This window comes from Eutrema salsugineum, unplaced genomic scaffold, assembly GCF_000478725.1.
Source record: "Eutrema salsugineum unplaced genomic scaffold, Eutsalg1_0 scaffold_1, whole genome shotgun sequence".
Classification (NCBI taxonomy): domain Eukaryota; kingdom Viridiplantae; phylum Streptophyta; class Magnoliopsida; order Brassicales; family Brassicaceae; genus Eutrema; species Eutrema salsugineum.
In genome coordinates, this window is record NW_006256909.1 from 18559480 (window position 1) to 18578378 (window position 18899).

Here is an 18899-nt window from a genome sequence, read left to right on the forward strand (position 1 = left end):
TTAACTTCCTTGGAATGGACTTCCTCTGAATGATAGCACTGCATTCATGACTTAGTACTACCATGCCTTGAAGCTCTTTTGTCTTGTTCAGAATAGCATCCTTCAAAAACTTCCCCATCTTTGGCATCATTAAGAATGCATCAATGAGAGGCATTGTGAGTGGTGTCTCTTTGAGTGCCTTCTCAAATACAGCTCTTGCCTTGTCCACTAGTTGCTTCTTAAATCTCCCTGGAAATGGGAGCTTGGGTTGGTATGGAGGTGGTGGCACATACTTCTTCTCTGGTTCTGGTTCCTTTGCTACCTCTTTACCCTTTTCTGACCTTGGTTTCTCAGCAACTTGATCATCCTTTAAGGCTGCCTCCCCCTCAGGTTGATCATTGTCCTCAATGATCACATTGTTGTTCTCAATACCAGGTAACTCCTTGCCACTCCTCAGTGTTATGGCCTTGGCATATTCCTTGGGGTTGGGTTCTGGTTTTCCAGGTAGGTGACCTTGGTTCCTTGAGCTTGATGCCTGGTTTTGCTTCAGTTCCTTGATTTCCTGCTGCATAGTCTGTTGACCCTGAAGTAGTTGTTGCAGAATACCAACCATATCTGTACCCATCTGTGGCTGCTGTTGAACCATTGGTGGCTGAAACTGTTGTTGAACCGGCGCCTGCTGTTGGAACTGTGGTGGACCAAACCCTGGTGGTGCCTTTGGCTGCTGTGAAGTGTAACCAGTGCCCTGAAATGGTTGCTGTTGCTGACCAAAACTCTGATTCTGACCAAATTGATTCTTGGGTTGGAATGACCCTTGAAAGTTGTGCTTGGGAACAAAGTTCTTTGGAGCTTGAGAATTGGGATAGACCTGGTCTTGTGGGTTAGCTACATTGGTGTTCCTGTAAGAGAGGTTTGGATTGGCATTACCATACTGATATCTTTGGAACCTCTGATTCCCAATGTAGTTGAGCTCCTCTTGGGTAAGACCTTCTTCACTTATGTTCTCAAAAATTTGAGAAGGTTCCTCATACTCTCCAACAAAATGCATTGGCTTCTGAGTGGTGAATTTCAGCTTGTCCAATTCACTCCTCAACTCCTTAACTTCTCTGGTGAGCCTTTGTTCTGAGCTTGAACCTTCAGACCTATTTGATCTGTCATAGTCTTCACCATAAGTATCATTGCTCAATGCTAAGTTCTCCACTAGCTCTAAAGCAGCATGTATCTCTTTACCCAGAAAGTTCCCATTGGAAGCAGTATCCAGCTGGTTTCTAATCTTGGGAAGAGCTCCCCTATAGAGTGTGCTGAGGAGAGAAGCCTCACTAAACCCATGGTGTGGGCATTGGTTTGTGTAGCTCCTGAATCTCTCATATGCTTCACCAAAACTTTCATTGCTGTGCTGAGTGAAGCTAGAGATTTGGTTCCTCAGTTTTGCAGTTCTTGAGGTGGAGAAGAACTTAGATAAGAAGGCTTGCTTGCATTGCTCCCAGGTTTGAATGGAGCCTCTTGGAAGATTCTTCTCCCATTGATGAGCTTTGTCACCAAGACTGAATGGGAATAGTCTTAGCTTAAAGCTGTCTTCTGAAACTCCATTAATCTTGGTCAGATCACACACCTTATCAAACTGGTCCAAGTGTTCCAAGGGATCTTCCATTGCTAACCCATGGAACTTTGAGTTCTGGACCATATTCAGCAATGATGCTTTCACTTCAAAGTTGTTGTTCTGCACAGGTGGTGCCTGAATACCAGCTCCATACTGATGAGCATTGGCCCTGTCATTCTCGCCAACATATATTTGGGGTTGCTCATATCTTCTTTGTTGTGGTTGGAAAGGGTGGGGTTGGTGGTGCACCTGGTGTCTTTGTTGAACATTGGCCTGATGCCTCTGTTGATGAGCCTGAGCTTGTCCCTGGTGGACATAGGCTTGTTGGTGGTGCACCTGTTCCTGCTGAACATTGCCTTGGTGAAACCCCTGACCAATTCCAATACCAGCTCCCTGACCTTGAGCCTGTTGCTCCTGAACTGGTTGTTCTATATCTACCCCGTGATCTCCTTGGTCTGCCATCTCAGTCTGATCAAGTTGTCTACCACGTCTGTCTCTTCTCCTCCTTGGTACCAGAAGGTTGATGTTGTCGTTTAGAGGAAAAGGAGGACCGCAGCTTCTTGATCTAGACCTGGTGTTCATATACCTGAAATCACAAACAGAACTTGAAAGGAATCAGTAAAAACAAGAAAGTAAGCACTTGATCTCAAGAACAGATCAGAGCTTAATGCTAATCAAACCACAATTTGGCAACGGCGCCAATTGATAGATAGGACTTTTAAGGGTCTCAGGGCTATCAATCCCCTTGTCAATGTAGCACAAAGAGGTTTATCAATCCAGATGTGGTGTTAGACACTAAGCTATATGATCAAGTTCTTAATTCAAGCAAACAAGAGTGGGTTTTGATTAATCTAGAGACAAGTACAAACTTAAACAGGATTAAGGATTAATGAAATGCTTAAACAAGAACTAAACAATGACAAATGATGAGAATGTATGAATGATGATAAGAAAGGTCTTAGACATGATAGTGGATTAGGGTGCCTTCAGTGATAAACTAATGAGCTAATGAATCATATGATCAAGCAAGCCATTTAACATAAACATCTCTAACTAAGTTAATCCTCTCATGAAGGCATTAACTCCTATGCTAAATCAGTTTCAAACCCAATCATCATCAGTGAAACATGAGTTAACAAGCATTAAGAATCAGTTTAATCTGTCATTTAAGCATATAAACAATCATTCCCATGATGAATAACACTTAAACCTCTAACAACTTTGGTTCAGGCATTTCATCAAACACTTTTGGTGCATGAAATGCCCAGAATCTAGACCACATATGATTTGTATGGATCTAGCATAGAGAACAAGTTGTAGAGAATGGAATATGCATGATCTAACCCCTAAGCTCGCTAATCTACCACTTAAGCACCCTAATCTACATATCTAAGACCTTAATATGGGATTACTCACTAATCATACTAATCTCTCTTAAACCTTTGCAAGTTGAGAAGATTAGCATGATTAATGATGAGAAATGGAGATAGAGATGATAGATTCAAAAGTAAACAGCTTTAAACACCCAGATCTCCTTAAACTCTCTTGATTAAACACTCAAATAAAGATATTTCTCTTCTTAATGGAGTCTTTTCACCAAAAAGGCAAGAGACAAAGGGAATAAAACTTAGTTCTCCCCCAAAAAACCCTAAAAAGTATTTATACCTTCTTAAAAACGAACCGGGTCAGCCCGGAACAAACCGGGTCCTGACCCGGCTTTAATGGATAAATGGGAAAAGCTGCGGGTCGGTTCAGTATGTCCCAGGCCGCACACCTAAGTCGCAGTAGATGAAGACTTGTCTTGTGAGGCTTGAATCGCCTTGTCGGAGCCGCACGCCTATCTAGGAGTAAATTGCGAGTGTTTCTGCGGCATGGTCTCCTTCCTCTCCAACTCGCAGGGCTGAGCCGGTTTCTGGGGGATGTAGAAACTGTGCGGGTTGGTCTCTATTGCACTTAGGTCGCAGGCTCAAGTCGGAGTGAATTCCGAGTGATCGTGCGGCATAGATCCAGGCGCGGATGACTCGCATGCCTAAGTCGCACGATTGTGGACTTAGCATTTCTCTTGCTCGGGAGCTCCAGACCTCTTCCAGTGATAGTTTACCCGCACATTTCAACTCGCAGCATCAGCATTCAGGCGTTCATCTTCAGGCCTGCGGGTTAACCAAGTCGCAAGACCATCTCGCAGCATCCAGAGCAGCTTAGATCACTTCGCATTCCGGAGAGTGTAACTCCTGTGATACTTGTCCGAATTGAATGATTTCGGTTGCAGAAGACAGAGGACTCATTTATCTCCAACTTTTGTGAAGGAAGTTTCAGTGCTTGGGAGGTGGAAGGCTTCCTGGAGGGCACATCTTTGCAGTGCATGTATACGACCAGAGAGAGGCGTCTAGACATGTGTCCATTCCGGAGGCCGTATCTTCCTGCTCATAGATCCGAATTGAATGCTCTTGGACGTTCTGGAAAGAAGACTCAAATGTCTCTGATTCTCATGAAGGACCCGGAAGCTGAATCGGCCTGGAAGTGCACCGTCCTTCGCATCCTTCAGAACTGATCTGCTCGGTCCGGAATACCTGCGAGACAGGGGTTTCTTCCGACGAGCTTATCTCTCTGCTCACGCGTCCGAATTCTACGATTCCAATTGCTATGAGACCGTGCTTCAATGCTCTCCAACTTCTATGAAGGACCCGCCATCTGAATCGGACCGGAAGGCTCCCCGGACAGGTGATTTCTGAGACTCGTTCGCACCCGGAGATTTTAGCCGATATACTTAATTCGCGGTACGTGAAAATGGCCGGTAAAGCTTCCCGCGGTACATGAAAATGGCCGGTAAAACCTTCCTGGCCAGCGAGAATGGCCGATAACCTCCATAGACTCAAGTTTTCCACTTTTTCAAGCTCTGCTCACCATTCCACCTCCTGGATTCATCTTTTCAGCTCCATAATCACCTGATAGACACTCAAAACATGCAAAGACTCATTGGGACCTAATGCATCTCCTAAGTTCTAAAACAAACCCTAAGGACCTAAAATACATGAAATAAAACATGATTTGGAATGATTTATGCAACCTAAATGATGCAAATTATGAACATATCAAGACCCAGCTCCAAATCAAAAAGACAAGGACAAGGAGAAGGTGTTGGAAGATAAGAAAGAACTAAAAGCACTTGCATCTAGGCAATTTGAGAACATCAAGATAGTGGTGCCACCAGACATCAGCAAGGAAAAAGAGAAAAATCTTGAAGGAATTGTTGAGAAGACAAAATATGTCCTCAAGGATGCAAAAAATCCTTAAGAAAGGAAAAGAGATTGTGATTCAAGATGAAGGAATCCAAAGTTCAGGCTAAGAAGGACCACAAGGACTCTTAGTTCAAGGGGTCCTGTCTCTTCTTCTCAATCTTAATCCTGCCAAGAGTCTAGCTAAAAGACTTTAAACAAAAGCGCTTAATGGGAGGCAACCCATTTGGTATGATTTTCTTTTTTTTTATTTCTTTTTCTATTTGATTTTTTTTCTTTTTATGCATTTCAGGCTTTCATAAAACGTAGAAAATAAACTAAAAACATTCAAAAAACAGAAAATACAAAAAGAAAGAGTGAAAGAGTGAAAAAGCAGGAAAACGGGAAAAACCAGGAACTCCCAGAGGCATTTACCGCGACCGCGATCAACATAGCCGCAGCTGACCCATCATTTACCGCAGCCCGCACACTTCAGCCACGCCCCAACTCGACTTTACCACAGGCGCGCGCGCCTGGCCCGAGGCCGGCCTTGGTTTGATCACCAGGCGAGTTTTCCCTGTTTTCCGTAAACCGGAACTTCAATTTCCCGTTTTATTTCGGGATTTAACCGGGAAGTTCCCGAAGCGTAATTTCCGTGTTAAACACGCCAGGTAAGTCTTCTAAACTTTTAAAAAAAAACAAATTTCTTAGGAAAACACCTTTTTAAAAGAAAAAGAAGATTTAAAAGATCAAAAGGGTCTTTTCTCTTCATCTTCACCAACAAGCTTGGAGATCTAGAGAAAAAGACAGATTTCAAACTTGACAAATCGCTTCCAAATTTTCGAACATATCTCACTCTTTTTCCAAGGAGATTTCGAATCTATCATCATATAACACTTTCATCAAGGTATGAGCTCAAATTTCTCACTTTTTCTTAAGAACTCAGATTTAGGGTTTTCTTAGAATGAGTAGAAATTCACCTTATGATGATTGGAAACTGTCTTTGGACTTAAGGCTAGACTACTGGGTAGTTTAATTGCATGATTAAACACTTAGACCATAGAGATTTGAAATTTTCAAAAATCTGAGATTTGAACTTTGAGCAAATCGAAATTTGGAGATTTGTTTGGTTCAACTTTGTAAATCTGGATTGTTTGGTTCTTGTTGATAGAAAACTAGATTAGATTACATGTGAATGAGCATAAACAACATCCTGATTCAGAAATCTCATGTGTTGAACATCAGTATATCGAACTTGACCAGAAATTCTCAGATTTTGTAATGATTGATGCATTCCCAGCCTGTTTTTCATGATAATGTGTTTGTGATTTCTTTATAAACACCTTGATCATAAAAATCGATACCAAAGCACCTTGATTTATCCTTTTTCTTGAGAATCTCGTTTTTGCAGGTCGTGGATCTCTCTCAAGTTCGACTGATTCGAACCAAGACGAGCCGTCATGCAAAAAAGCCCCATTCGCAGGAGACATATGATGCATTGAACGAGACACAATTGAGTGAAGATGAGCCTCTATCCACCTTCATTACCGCGCAAAGAAGAATCTTTTCAGGAGAGATTGAGCAGACCTCCACTCAGCTATCTTTCCCAAGAAGATTCAAGTCTTCCTCTAAGCCGAAAGTGAAGTTTGTTGGTAAAGCCATTGACCTTGACATCGATTACTTGGCACAGCTTGAGAAGCTGAAGATCAAGCCAACTCCAAAAATTGACTACTCAACTCTTGAGATGCTTGGAATCAGAGAAGATGTGATATGGTATCTTGATAGGCTTGGAATGAGATCGTTCAAGGAGCAGAACTTTCAGACCTATGAGAACCACACCAAGGAGTTCCTTGCATCAGCAACTTTGAGCTACAAGAAGAGAGCTACTCCTAGAGCTCTAGATGGCACACTCTTCTTCTTTATAGGAGATGAGAATCTTTGGAAGCTGATGGGTTATGGAGTTTATGACAAAGGAAGGTCCAAGGCTTCATTACTTTCCCATCCTGCTGTTCGCTATGTCCATAAGTAACTAGCACACACTGTGTTTTCGCGAGCCAATCAAGCGAATGTCCTTAAGCCAGAGTTGGTGACACTATAGCTACCATTCGCAGATCACCCCAGGACTACTCACCAGCTTTTGGGAGCATCATCACTTTGCTTATGATAGCAGCAGGAGTTGATTTTTCAGCTGAGACACCTCTTAGAGAGGATTGGTTTGATCTTTCTCAGTTCTCTAGAGACAGGACTATCACCAGGGCCAAGATGGACCCAATTGGATTTGCTTACAAGTTCTCCACCAGTTCCACCGACTACAGGGTACTACTACCATCGGATTCAATGCCCCATCTCCGAGATGGTTCAGACCTAGGATGGAAACCAGAGACTAGCGACTTCCTACCATCTTTGCCACTCTTACCTCTGACCATGAAGCAATTTCTGATTGCAAAAGCCAAGAGAGAGGTAGCTGCAAACAGCAGGAGACTACAGCTTGCACCATCCTCATTCAGAGCCAGTTCTTCTCATTTCAGAGCATCCACTAGGAGTGATGCAGACTTTGCAGCTTTGAAGAAGAAGCTTGACCAGCAAGAGAAGATCAACAGGCGCATAAAGAGACTACTGAAGATCCGCCGGTCTGATGACTCCTCATCTACAGAGACAGATGGCAGTCATGAGACATAGGCGCCTATCCATCACCACATCATGCCCACGGTTCTATCACCATTTTTTCTTTTCTTTTATTTTTAGACTCTTTTGCTTTTATTTCACCATCTTCTCACCAACTTTTTCACACTGGAGACAGTGTGATTTATGTATGGGGGAGGATGTCTATCCGTACTAATCTATTTTTCTTTGTTTCTTATCTTTTTCTTGCAATTTTTAAAATTTTCTATGCTTACTAAAAGACCTTGAGTATTTTTCAGGAATGTTTGACACAAAACGATGACGAGTAAGACCCATTTGCTTCTAGACTTTTCATGCTAGTTTCTTTTGTGGTTAGTCTAGACTAGGCAGTAGCTAGACTAGGCAGTAGCTAGAGTACTTGCACTACGAACTCCGACCAGAGGATTTCTATTCATGGAGATCTTTTCTTCCAGGATATACTAGCTCATTCTACTTGAACATAATCTTAACATCTAATTTTCTCATCATTGGTTCTAGCAGGCATCATGATACACATCTAGGACATCTTTACATCATTATTACCACTCTTTGTTGTCCTAGATGGCCAGTTCATCTTTAGCAGGTACCACACCCTTTACCCAAACCTTTATATTTAAACCTCATGCATTCTCTCTTTAGTTTATGTCGACAGATATGTGCAAAAACGCCGGAGAGAGAGGAGCAACATAGTTTTCAGTCACTCAATAAGAAGACTGAAAGAATTTGGGAAAGTCAAGCATGAAGAATCTATCAAAGCTCGATGGTGCCTCAAAAAGCTTGAATTTTTTGCTTTCTAAGACTCTCAATCCAAAGGCGGTTTCCCCTTTCTAAAAAATAAAAAAATAAAAAAATAATAATAAATAATAAAAAAAAATAAAAAGGAGAAAAAGGAGAAAAAGAATGAAAGAAAAGGAAAGGAAACTAAAAGCCTAAAGAGTCTAGGGTAGCCGAAATTATTTGAAGCAAAGGCTGGAAGTATTCATTGGTGAGCATTGGTTTTAAGACCTCTACAAAAATCTAAGTCTGGGGAGTTATGAGGAGAACCTGAAGAAGGGAGATCAATGATCTTAAAGCAAGAAGAATGTGACTGAAAACTGTGGATATCAATAGCTCCACCCTCTCTTACTGTTTTGCATAATGTCTTGTCTCTCCAGAAAAGGTAACCCTATTACTAAAAGCCTCACCTTCTAAACAGCCATTTTGAATACCTAGCCTTAATTGCCTTTCTAAACTCCTTTTGATGAGAACCACTGGAACCTATAAATGAATGTTAAGAGCTAGTTGACTGGAGGATAGGTTTAAGTGTGTAGACATTCGCATGACGGATCAACGGACTAGTTATGCTTGTGCTTTGGTGAGAATTTTCTAGACTATCCTTGATTTGAACATAATGACTAACTCTGGTTTAGAAGCATGGTCTCTGAGATTCTGTTAGTTCCTGCGATTTTCAAACCTCTTTTCCAGGTTAAAATCTTTGGTTTTGTTTGAGGACAAACAAAGGTTTAAGTCTGGAGGAGTTGATAACACCTGATTTTGACCACTTTTATGGATCACTTTCAATATCTTATGCAGGTGTTTTTACTCAGTTTTAAAGGTTTTATAAGTGTTTTCCATGTTTTGGAGTTTCAAAACATTTTTCAGGAAACTTGGGACTTCGGAGTGCATTTTGGAGCAAAAATACATTTTTAAATAAATTCACGCCATCAGAAGTTTGGCAACCAAAGAAAACTTTCTCACCGTCCGATCATCCCCAAATTTGGAGACAGTATAGAGGAGACAACCAGATTTCCAACACATTTGAAATCAAATCAATCCAACGGTTAGATCTCAAGATATCATCAATGCACTTAAGGCCAATCAACACAAGCCCAGTCAAGCACAAGTGCTTTCACCCGCGGCCAGCCTTCTTCCCACCGCGGCTCAGGAGGTTTCACCCCCAGTGGACCTATTTCCGAACCTCAGGAGCCCAACTAAGGCCCAAGACACTTCCTGCACCCATTTTACAAGCCCTAGACGCCCAAGTCTTGGAGAAACACTATAAATACTCATTTTTAGGTCTTTTGTAAGAGGAGTCTCTTTCTTTTCTTTGAGAGAGAACTCATTTGTAGTTTTAGGTTTTGGCTTTAATTGGTAACTTTGCGGAATGGCGGAATTGCGGAAAAAATCTTGCGGAATAGATTAAGCGACTTATAAGTCGCTTTTCTGCGGAATGATTTTTCTTATGTATTTTTGTTAAGCAAAAACGCAGTCTGCGTTTTTGTGTATATTTTTTCATTACGCGGATTTTTGTTGATTTGCAAAAAACCTGCGGAATTGTGTTTAAAAACGCAATTCCACCATTCCGCAGGTTACCAATCAGAGCCTTTATTTTTATGCACTTGTAGAAGAACTCCATCGCCATTCTGTCTTCAATAAGAGAAGTTTTCTGCAACTTTGTTTCTTTTACTTTTCTTCTTCTTAGTTCTAAACCGATGATGATGTCTACCTCAGCCATGTCTGAGTAGTCACCTAGTTGAGTGAAAGGATAATCCAAAGGGACCCCATGTTCGAATGATATCTAGGTTTTTAGAAAAAAGGATTTCGATTTTTAAACATGATTCTCCCATTCATCCAAATTTCAAAGCGGTAATTCTGGATTGATCATCCAGAATCTGATCCTAGGTTTAATCCGAGCCACGAGAGTGTTGTATCTGGGTTGCCTGAACTGGATATTATGGAAGTCCCCGTCGTAGGAGACGAAAGCTACCTACGGAGGATACGTAAGCAGAGATGGATTCCGATCTACAAAGCATGATCTTGTTCTGGCATGAGAGCGAGAATTAATTGCCATGAACAAGTGATTGGATGATTAAGGTGACGAGAGTTGGCTAATCTTACATGTGTATATCCTAGTTTCAGAGTCATAGATTCTATCCTTGCCTAAATTCCTTGTGTTTTAGAACATGAACCCTAAAGATAAACATTGAACCCAGCGCTTTTTCCTTACTGTTTTTCAACCGATTTTTATTCAAAGCTTCTTTTAATTCTCTGCATAATTAGATTTAGTGGCAAACCAAAACCCTTTTTTTATTAGATTAGGTTTACGATTGTTTTTAGTATCAGTTAGAAGTCCTCAACACACAGATCTCTGTGGATTCGATCCCTAAGTACTACTGCGTTTGCTGTGCACTTGCAGCTTGTCTAGGGTAAAACTTGTGTTGCCCACTGCACTCACATCAGATTCATCTTCTGAGCTGACAGTACTTTGAGCCTGCAAGGACTTCATCGATACATCTATTAAACACAAAAAAATAGTTTCTTCTCAACTTTTGAGACTTCATAGAGTTCATGGCCCCTTGCGATCTATATGACCTCAGTCACACGGGTAATCCGCTTTCATGGTGGGGAGTCAGGAATACTCACAACATCCACTGCCGCCTTGATAGAGCAATATAACAGTGACTGGGCTGAAAATTTTCCACAAGAAAGATGTAAGTATCTCCAGTTTGAAGGCTCAGACCACCTACTTATGATCTCTTTCTTTGATGTGCTACGAGGTGAGGGAAAAAGTTTTACCCTTGATAAAAACAATTGAAAGCTGCAAGTGCACAGCTAATCAATTGTAGTACTTAGGATCGAATCTACAGGGATTTGTGTGTCTGATATTTTTCTATGGCTTTTAAGTTTATGTCTAGACTAAATCTGGTTTTAGGGGTTGGTTGTTTGTCACAGATTAAATTAAAACTAAAGAACGTAAATGAATCTATCCTAAAAAGCAAGTAGAAAATCGAATGAAAGCAAATGAAATAAGCAGAAAATCGAACTAAGGCAAAAAAATGCAGATCTAGAGAAGGAAGTAAATATCGACTAAAGGCAGCCAGTTAGTCCTCACGGTTTCTCTCGAGTGCTGGCAAACTAGTTATGCTCAAGTCAGTCCTATCTGCAATTCTTACACGATGTCCTGTTTCAAACTCCCAACCAGCCCCTGCAAAGAATTCAGTCAGTACTCACTAGATTTTAGTGGGATGACACACCATGGATATGCTGGCCAATCTGGTCAGCACGAAACCTCCTCACCTTTGAGAACATAAATTTCTCACCGGAGGATACAACCAAAGCCGTATCTGATGCTCAAGGCCAAATCACAAAGTAATCCAGCAACAGATCAGACAACCTTCAGACACCATCATATGCTTCTCCGATGCAGCCTGGAGAGCAGATCTAAAGACGGCAGACATCGGCTGGATTTTCCAAAATCAAGCAAGAAGAACAATCAGGCAAAACGCAAAGGTGGAAACCTTCGTCAATTCACCTCTAGTGGCTGAAGCTATTGCCATTAGAGAGGCCATCCAACATGCAAAAGGCCTTTGATACCTGAATCTAAGGATAAATTCTGATTCCCCAACGCTCATCCGAGCTATTCGATCCGGTGATCAGATCGCCGAAATTTATGGTGTTCTGCAAGACATCAAAAAATTATCTCTCTTGTTTTCTTCGATCGCATTAAATTTTATTCCGAGATCTACCAACCTGTTGGCATATTTTCTCAAAAAAACGCTCTGCATAATTTATCTCCTGTAAGCGACGTTGAAGTTTCTGATATTAAAAAAAAAGACTTGTTGTCTCCTTGTTTTCTTTTATTTCAATATGCTTTTGGACTAATTATTATAAATGTAATACACTTATATTAATGAATCCTTTTTATTTCATATTTTACTTATACAAACTTTGAGGATACAATCCACCTAATCAACAAAAATAAAACAATCAGGAATAACAAGCGCTGCTTTTTATTGTGTTCACTAGTGCCCTATAATGTTTTTAATAAAATATAAATAAAAATTATATCCTTAAAGATAAATTTACTATTTACTATACAAAATGTAAACACAATGTTCTACGTTTAAACAAGCATGACAGAACAAACCACATTTTAATTCTTATTATGCTAACAACTTTATATTAGAAAACAAATAAAAAAAAGAAAAACCTTTATATTAGATCCATAACCATATTGAAGAAGATTCAAAAGTCCATCATTCTTAACCTTTAGAACCCAACGCTTTAGGAAAGTTTGAAACTTGTACAAATTAATATATATATATATGTATATATATATATATAAAGTCTAAATAAAGAAAACCAAAACAAAACATCAGGGTTGCAACTTCCATGTGTTTGATTTCTTGTGTCTTTTAGATTGCTACAAGAATACAAAATATGTAATATTAGCCAATGCTTTGGTCGAGATGACGTCGTATCTACGTCTAATTTCATTTTAATTATAGAAAAGCATGCATTATTAGAATTTGTAATGTAGAGTTTTTTTTTTTTTTTGAACTAAGGTTTTTGTAATGTAATGTTAGTATATATTTTCTAAATCTTTTGCCTTTATTAATTCTCTAAAGTTTATTGTTTGCACTTTCTTAATAACCTTTTTCTAAATTTAAAATTTCAACGAAAAATATACTCCTATATGCTAAGGTATGGAAAAAGATTAGGGAAGGAGACAAGAAGCAGGTATGGAGTTACTCTCATACAGGTCAATCAAATATCAATTCCACCATGCTAATAGCTACTTGCTATTCTCTCTTTTCCATGTCTCTATATTTCCAATCTAATTTACTAAGTTCTTTTAACATGACAATTACAGAAATTTCATTGTAAACCGTCGAAGGGTTTATTTTATAAAATAATGAGTTCCGGGATTCTCTAAGACTCTAACTATATTAAAAAAAAGTTGTCCTCATCAATTTATGAGTAGGGGTACTTCATGGATGGAGAATGGCCAATAGCAAATAAATTAAGAAAAAGACAATGAAATGGAGAAAAAAACTGTCGAAAATGAGCTCGAAGTACTATCGTTCTCGAGTGCAAGATGCCGAGAAAAATCTTCGGCCATAAACCATAAAGGTTTTACAAGATAGAAAACGAAAAGGAAATTTACAAGAAAGGATTAAGTACCTCTGTGCAACAATTGTATCTTGTGTATGTATTTTTAAATATTGTTTATCTGACTATTGTTCATGTTTATAACTCCTTTGACTATTGATTATAGGGACATTTTTTATTTTATTTTTGAGATCGAAATAGGAACCTTTGTTAATACACGCAAGGTATATATATCATTGGCCAAGCATCGAGATAGTCAACAAAATTTTTTCTTGCGGAAGAAGCAAAGCTAAAAAATGTGTTACCAGTTAAGTGACTTTTGAGTTATTAATTACAAAAAAAAAAGACTTCTGTGTTTTAATGTCTAACAAATGCACTTCCTATATTTTACTCCTATTTTTTGACTTTTTTACCCTTTTTCTTTTTTTTTTATTTGTTTTATTAAAGGTATGACACCCACTTAACTTTATCCATCAACTTTTACATACTAAAATCGTATGAGACCTACATAATTCATTTCTTTCCACATATAATTATATCTAACAATGTTATATATATATAGATATATATATATATATATATAATTGTGTTTATATATATAACTATGTGGATACACATATAAATATACAATTATTTGTTATTATTTATCTATTATTCAAAAAATATTCAAATAATTAATTTGACATTGTAAAATATATAATTTTTTTTTAATATTTTGATATTCATTTTATATTTTTGATTTAAATTATTTTTATTATTTAGTGATAAACACATAAATATCCATATAGTAGCGTCCACGTAAACACAAATATATGGATATCTACGTAATTATATAGATATTATATTAATATCACACACCCCCATAATTGTTTGTTCTTATTTATCTATTATTTAAAAAATATTCGAATAATTATTTTGACACTATAAATTATATATTTTTTTAAATATTTTGATACCCATTTTATACTTTTTGATTTAAATTATTTCATTTTTTAGTGATAAACACATACGTATCCATGTAGTTGCGTCCACGTGGACACAAATATATAGATATCTATGTAATTATAGAAATATTATATTAATATCACACACTCCCATAATTGTTTGTTCTTATTTATCTATTATTTAAAAAACATTCGAATAGTAGCGTCCACATAAACACAAATATATGCATATCAATGCAATTATATAGATATTATATTAATATCACACACCCCCATAATTGTTTGTTCTTATTTATCTATTATTTAAAAAACATTTAAATAATTATTTTGACACTATAAATTATATAATTTTTTTCTTAATATTTTGATACCCATTTTATACTTTTTGATTTAAATAATCTTATCTTTTAGTGATAAATACATACGTATCCATGTAGTTGCGTCCACGTGGACACAAATATATAGATATCTATGTAATTATATAGATATTATATTAATATAACACACCTCGATAATTGTTTGTTCTTATTTATATATTAATTAAAAATTATTCGAATAATTATTTTGACACTATAAATTATATAATTTTTTTCTTGATATTTTGATATCCATTTTGTATTTTTTTTCATTTAAATTATTTTGTTATTTAATAATAAATACAAACGTCTCCATATAGTAGTGTACACGTGGACACAAATATATGAATACCTATTCAATTATATATATATATATATATATATGTATATCCATGTATATAGAATAGAAATGGATGTAACTATATAGATACATGTATATTTATATGTATATCCATATAGTTATATATATATATATTTATATGTATATAACATAGTTAGATATAACTATGTATGGAAAGAGATTAATTATGTGGGTCTCGTATGATTTAATATGTGAAATTTGATAGATAAAATTAAGTGGATCCCATACCTTTAATAAAGCAAATAAAAAGAAAAGGGAAAAAATGGCAAAAACGTCAGAAAATGGGAGCAAAATATAGAAAGTGCATCTCCTCCAAAAAGTGCGGTTTTTGGTAATTAAAAATAAAAAAGTACATCTATCGGTAATATTCTCTCTACCTCGTTTCTCTTTTTTTTTTTTGCTATTTTTCCTCTAATTACTTTTTGTATTGTATCTCCTTTGCTTATATGCTTTACCTTTTAAGATTCTTTAATTTAGAATAGCGAGTTGACCATTACACGTTTTTTCTTGAAAAACTGTTTCAAATCTTTCACCATTGCAAATGTTTCGATAGCACTCTCTTATTCAAACCCTAGCATGTCCCATGTATACGTCCGCACTCTCCAAAGATGCGGACTCTTTAGTAATTTAACCCCTCGTGACATATCTGCCACACTTTTTTTCCCTGACCAAGTGTCCCATTTTTTTGTCAAAGGCTGAAACACTTGATGCGATGTTCTCCAACAACACCTTTATCATGCCATAAGATTAAAATTGTGTGTGAAAATTTGAGTCTCTCTTTTCTCTCTCTCATAATTAGCTCATCAAGGTCCTATTTTTTTATCCCTTATTTCTTAGTAGATTTTTCTTTTGCTTTTTATTTTTATTTCATGGTTCATGGATATTGAACCTTCTTGTAGTTTTGGGAGTTGTTTTTTATTTTCTTCTAAACTGTATGGCAACTTCAATTGATCAAACTAGCTCCAAGTCATTGCATCTTAATCACGTAATCACACTCGTTTTCTTAGCTTTCCTTCTGCTCATTAACCCTACAAGTCTCATGACTCATCCCATCCATGAATCCTCATCTAAGAACACTATGGCTTCTTCCAAGAGGTTCCTTCTAGAACCTTCCAGTCCATCTTCATCGACTATGAATTTGCATCCAACAGCTCAACTGCGACGTAGTCACACCGCTTCTTCTTCTGCGTGGAAGAGCAGGAGGACAAAATTCGGAGCTCAAGCTCATGCGGTTCCAAGTGGTCCAAACCCTATCTCCAACTAGGTGAGCTTCGGCTTTTTTGAGTAATTTAATTTAATATTTTGGGGGTGAATTTGAAAGATGAGTTCATATAGAAGAATATGTAAGTTTGTAATGGATACATATAATTATAATAGATTTTGAAATTATTATAGTCCATCTTTGAAGTTTCCCTGCTTCGTTTTTTTGGATATTTCATCTTCATCTTTGAAGTTTTGAAGTTAGCATTGTATAAAAAAAAAGAGATGACTATTTTTCAAATATATACATATATATATATATTTCCATCACGATTATGTATTATTTATTTTTAGAAATTAAAAATCAAAATTACAGAATCGGATAAATGTAAACTATCAAATCTATATAAAGTAAAAGAATATAAATTTATTTCATTTATTTAAAAGGGTATTTATTGATAATATGAATCAATTTTAAAACTTTTAATTGTGAATTAGAAATTTAATTGAAAATAAAATTATACGGATCATAACAATATAGATTATTAATTTAGAATCTATATTTTATATTTTATTCGCGTTACACGCAAGATCTAATCTAGTATAAATATAAAGGAGAATATATGCATTATAACATGCTAATAATTAATGGGACTTTTGTTAAAAATGACATAAAATTTGATTTGGAATATAAAAGTAGACCCCTGATGTAACATTTGACAAAAATAACCTAAATGGATAGTGGAAAGACAATATAATCTTGTATGACCAAACAAAAAACGGATGTTTTAATTATGGTTTAAACCTTGACGAAGTCTAAAAAAGCATTTAGAAGTCTAACAAAGCTTATGAAGTCTACTATATAATTAAATTATAAAATTTAAAAAATAAAAAAATAATTTTGGTTTCAAAATTACAATCATAAATTAGATATAGTTATTTGAAATGTATATGAATTATTATTTCATATTCATAAATTTTAATTTATGATTTCAATTAATTAGTATAAAATATTTGATTTAGGATTTAAATTTAGTAGACTTTTATATAGAAATTTGCTAAACCGAATAAAAGAACTTAACCGATAACTAAACCAAAAAAAATAATTTAACCAAAAATTTTATCTCACTATATAATGAAATTAACCCTAACTTTGTCAAAAACATGAAACCATTTCTCTTTCTAACGGCGCTGTACTTCATCTCTCTCTGGCTTCTCTCGCTGCATTGTCGTTCCCGTCTGTCTCCGCCGCTCTATCCAGAAGTATCTTCGCTGTACACTCTTAACCTTCCCCTTTTTAGTTTCTTCGATCCATTTTCAAAGGAACTCCAGTTTGAAAAGGTTTGCCAATTGTTTCTTGTGTTTGGTCTCTGTAGTGTTCATTTGTTAGATCTGTTTATGATTTTCTTTTGGATATTGCAGGGAAAAGGAACCCCTCTCAAAGATATCCCTAATGGTAAGTTCTTATTCTAAATAGTTAGAGCACATATTCCGTTCCTAATAGTAGATTTCCCTGTGTGAATCTCTTTTTTTTTTTTATATAAAGTTTATGCAAGTAGACTGGTTACTTAGTTCACCAGATATGTCCATAATTAAAATATCAGTTAATAATTGTCTTCGTCTTAGAGATTCCTCTAGTAAGGACAGCAATGTTTTAGTGAAAATTTAGTGGGTTTGATTATAAAGTTTGTTTTTTGAAACAGCAAAAAAAAATGAGAAGCTAATAAATTAGCGGCAGATTTCACTCTAGTAGTATAAACTGATTCCAAAGAACCATCTGTCTGTTTGTTTGGGGATGTATTCAAAATCAATTTGAAATTAGGCTTCTCTGAAATCTGGGTTTGTAGTTGATTTGATTTGTATTCTTGGGTTTGTAGTTGATTTGATTTGTATTTTTATTTATGAAATTAGGTTTTCTAATTCAATGTTTCATGCTCTGGTTTTCACTCTCTGCAGATAAAGATTGGGAAGACATAAAGTTCGATGAGTTGTCCATGAGCTGAAGAACAAAAGTCGCAAGCTTCACGTTACCGGCACAGCAGCTCCGGCTATGGCGATGAAGGCATCTTTTCATCATCTACCTCTTTTTCTGGCGTTGTTCCCTTATGTCATTTGTTCATGATGGTTGCTCAATTACATTGCAAAACCATATACTTTAAACTTTTAAGTACACCGAAAAGTAGTATAGTGTCAAAACCATATACCACTATCTTCTTGTTTTTATATGAATACTTTCATTGTTGTTGGAGGTATGAACGATAGTTGAGTGGAGTCACAGTTACACCCTTATATGAGTGCAGTGTCATTTTTGTTTGAATTTTTATGTGCTTTGAAGTGAATTGTTACTTTCCACTGATAGTGATATTTATTATATAAAGACTCAGTTGAGTTTCACCAACTTAACACATAAGCACTCCAGCTTAACACATTGAAGTGAATTGTGACTATTCTAAAACTTTATTTTTTGAAATTATGTCTCTTAAAATACCTAATCGTGGAAATCTGTATTTACATTAATCAAATCAATGGCAATGAATTTTAAACGTTCTTCGATCCATTCCTCTTCTAAATTAACTCAATATGTCGTATCTCATCATGCTTTTATTAATTAATTTGTAATTTGAGACTCTTCAATTTTATATATTGCTTCTGCCTTCTGATGTAAAGGATATAGTCTATGTGGAACATGGTGGTGAAGCTCGTCTTCCCCCT

General features: G+C 36.4%; 1 protein-coding gene, 2 long non-coding RNA genes and 1 other non-coding gene across 5 annotated transcripts; 3 read left to right on the forward strand and 1 right to left on the reverse strand.

Moving 5' to 3' along the window:
- Positions 1-1301: 1301 nt before the first annotated feature.
- LOC112082623 lies at positions 1302-1408 on the forward strand. The gene has a single exon (XR_002897289.1). It is a non-coding gene; the product is annotated as a small nucleolar RNA R71 (small nucleolar RNA).
- Positions 1409-10658: 9250 nt separating this feature from the next.
- Positions 10659-12012, reverse strand: LOC112082176. Of its 2 annotated transcripts, XR_002896808.1 has the most exons (4): positions 11965-12012; positions 11809-11892; positions 11512-11675; positions 10659-11419 (listed from the first exon to the last, which is right to left on the reverse strand). It is a non-coding gene; the product is annotated as an uncharacterized LOC112082176 (long non-coding RNA). The 2 variants fall into 2 exon arrangements; XR_002896807.1 differs by lacking the exon at positions 11965-12012 and having other exon boundaries at positions 11809-11948.
- Positions 12013-15921: 3909 nt separating this feature from the next.
- LOC18029966 (CLAVATA3/ESR (CLE)-related protein 44) lies at positions 15922-16251 on the forward strand. The gene has a single exon (XM_006414895.2). The coding sequence runs from the start codon at positions 15922-15924 to the stop codon at positions 16249-16251; it is 330 nt and encodes a 109-aa protein (XP_006414958.1).
- A 1095-nt stretch (positions 16252-17346) lies between these two features.
- LOC18029967 lies at positions 17347-18504 on the forward strand. The gene is made up of 3 exons (XR_002896942.1): positions 17347-17528; positions 17610-17643; positions 18144-18504. It is a non-coding gene; the product is annotated as an uncharacterized LOC18029967 (long non-coding RNA).
- The last annotated feature ends 395 nt before the right edge of the window (positions 18505-18899 follow it).

What these genes read in the sequence shown, in the direction of transcription:
- LOC18029966 (XM_006414895.2), top strand. Translation starts at nt 15,922, where the DNA reads ATGGCAACTTCAATTGATCAAACTAGCTCCAAGTCATTGCATCTTAAT.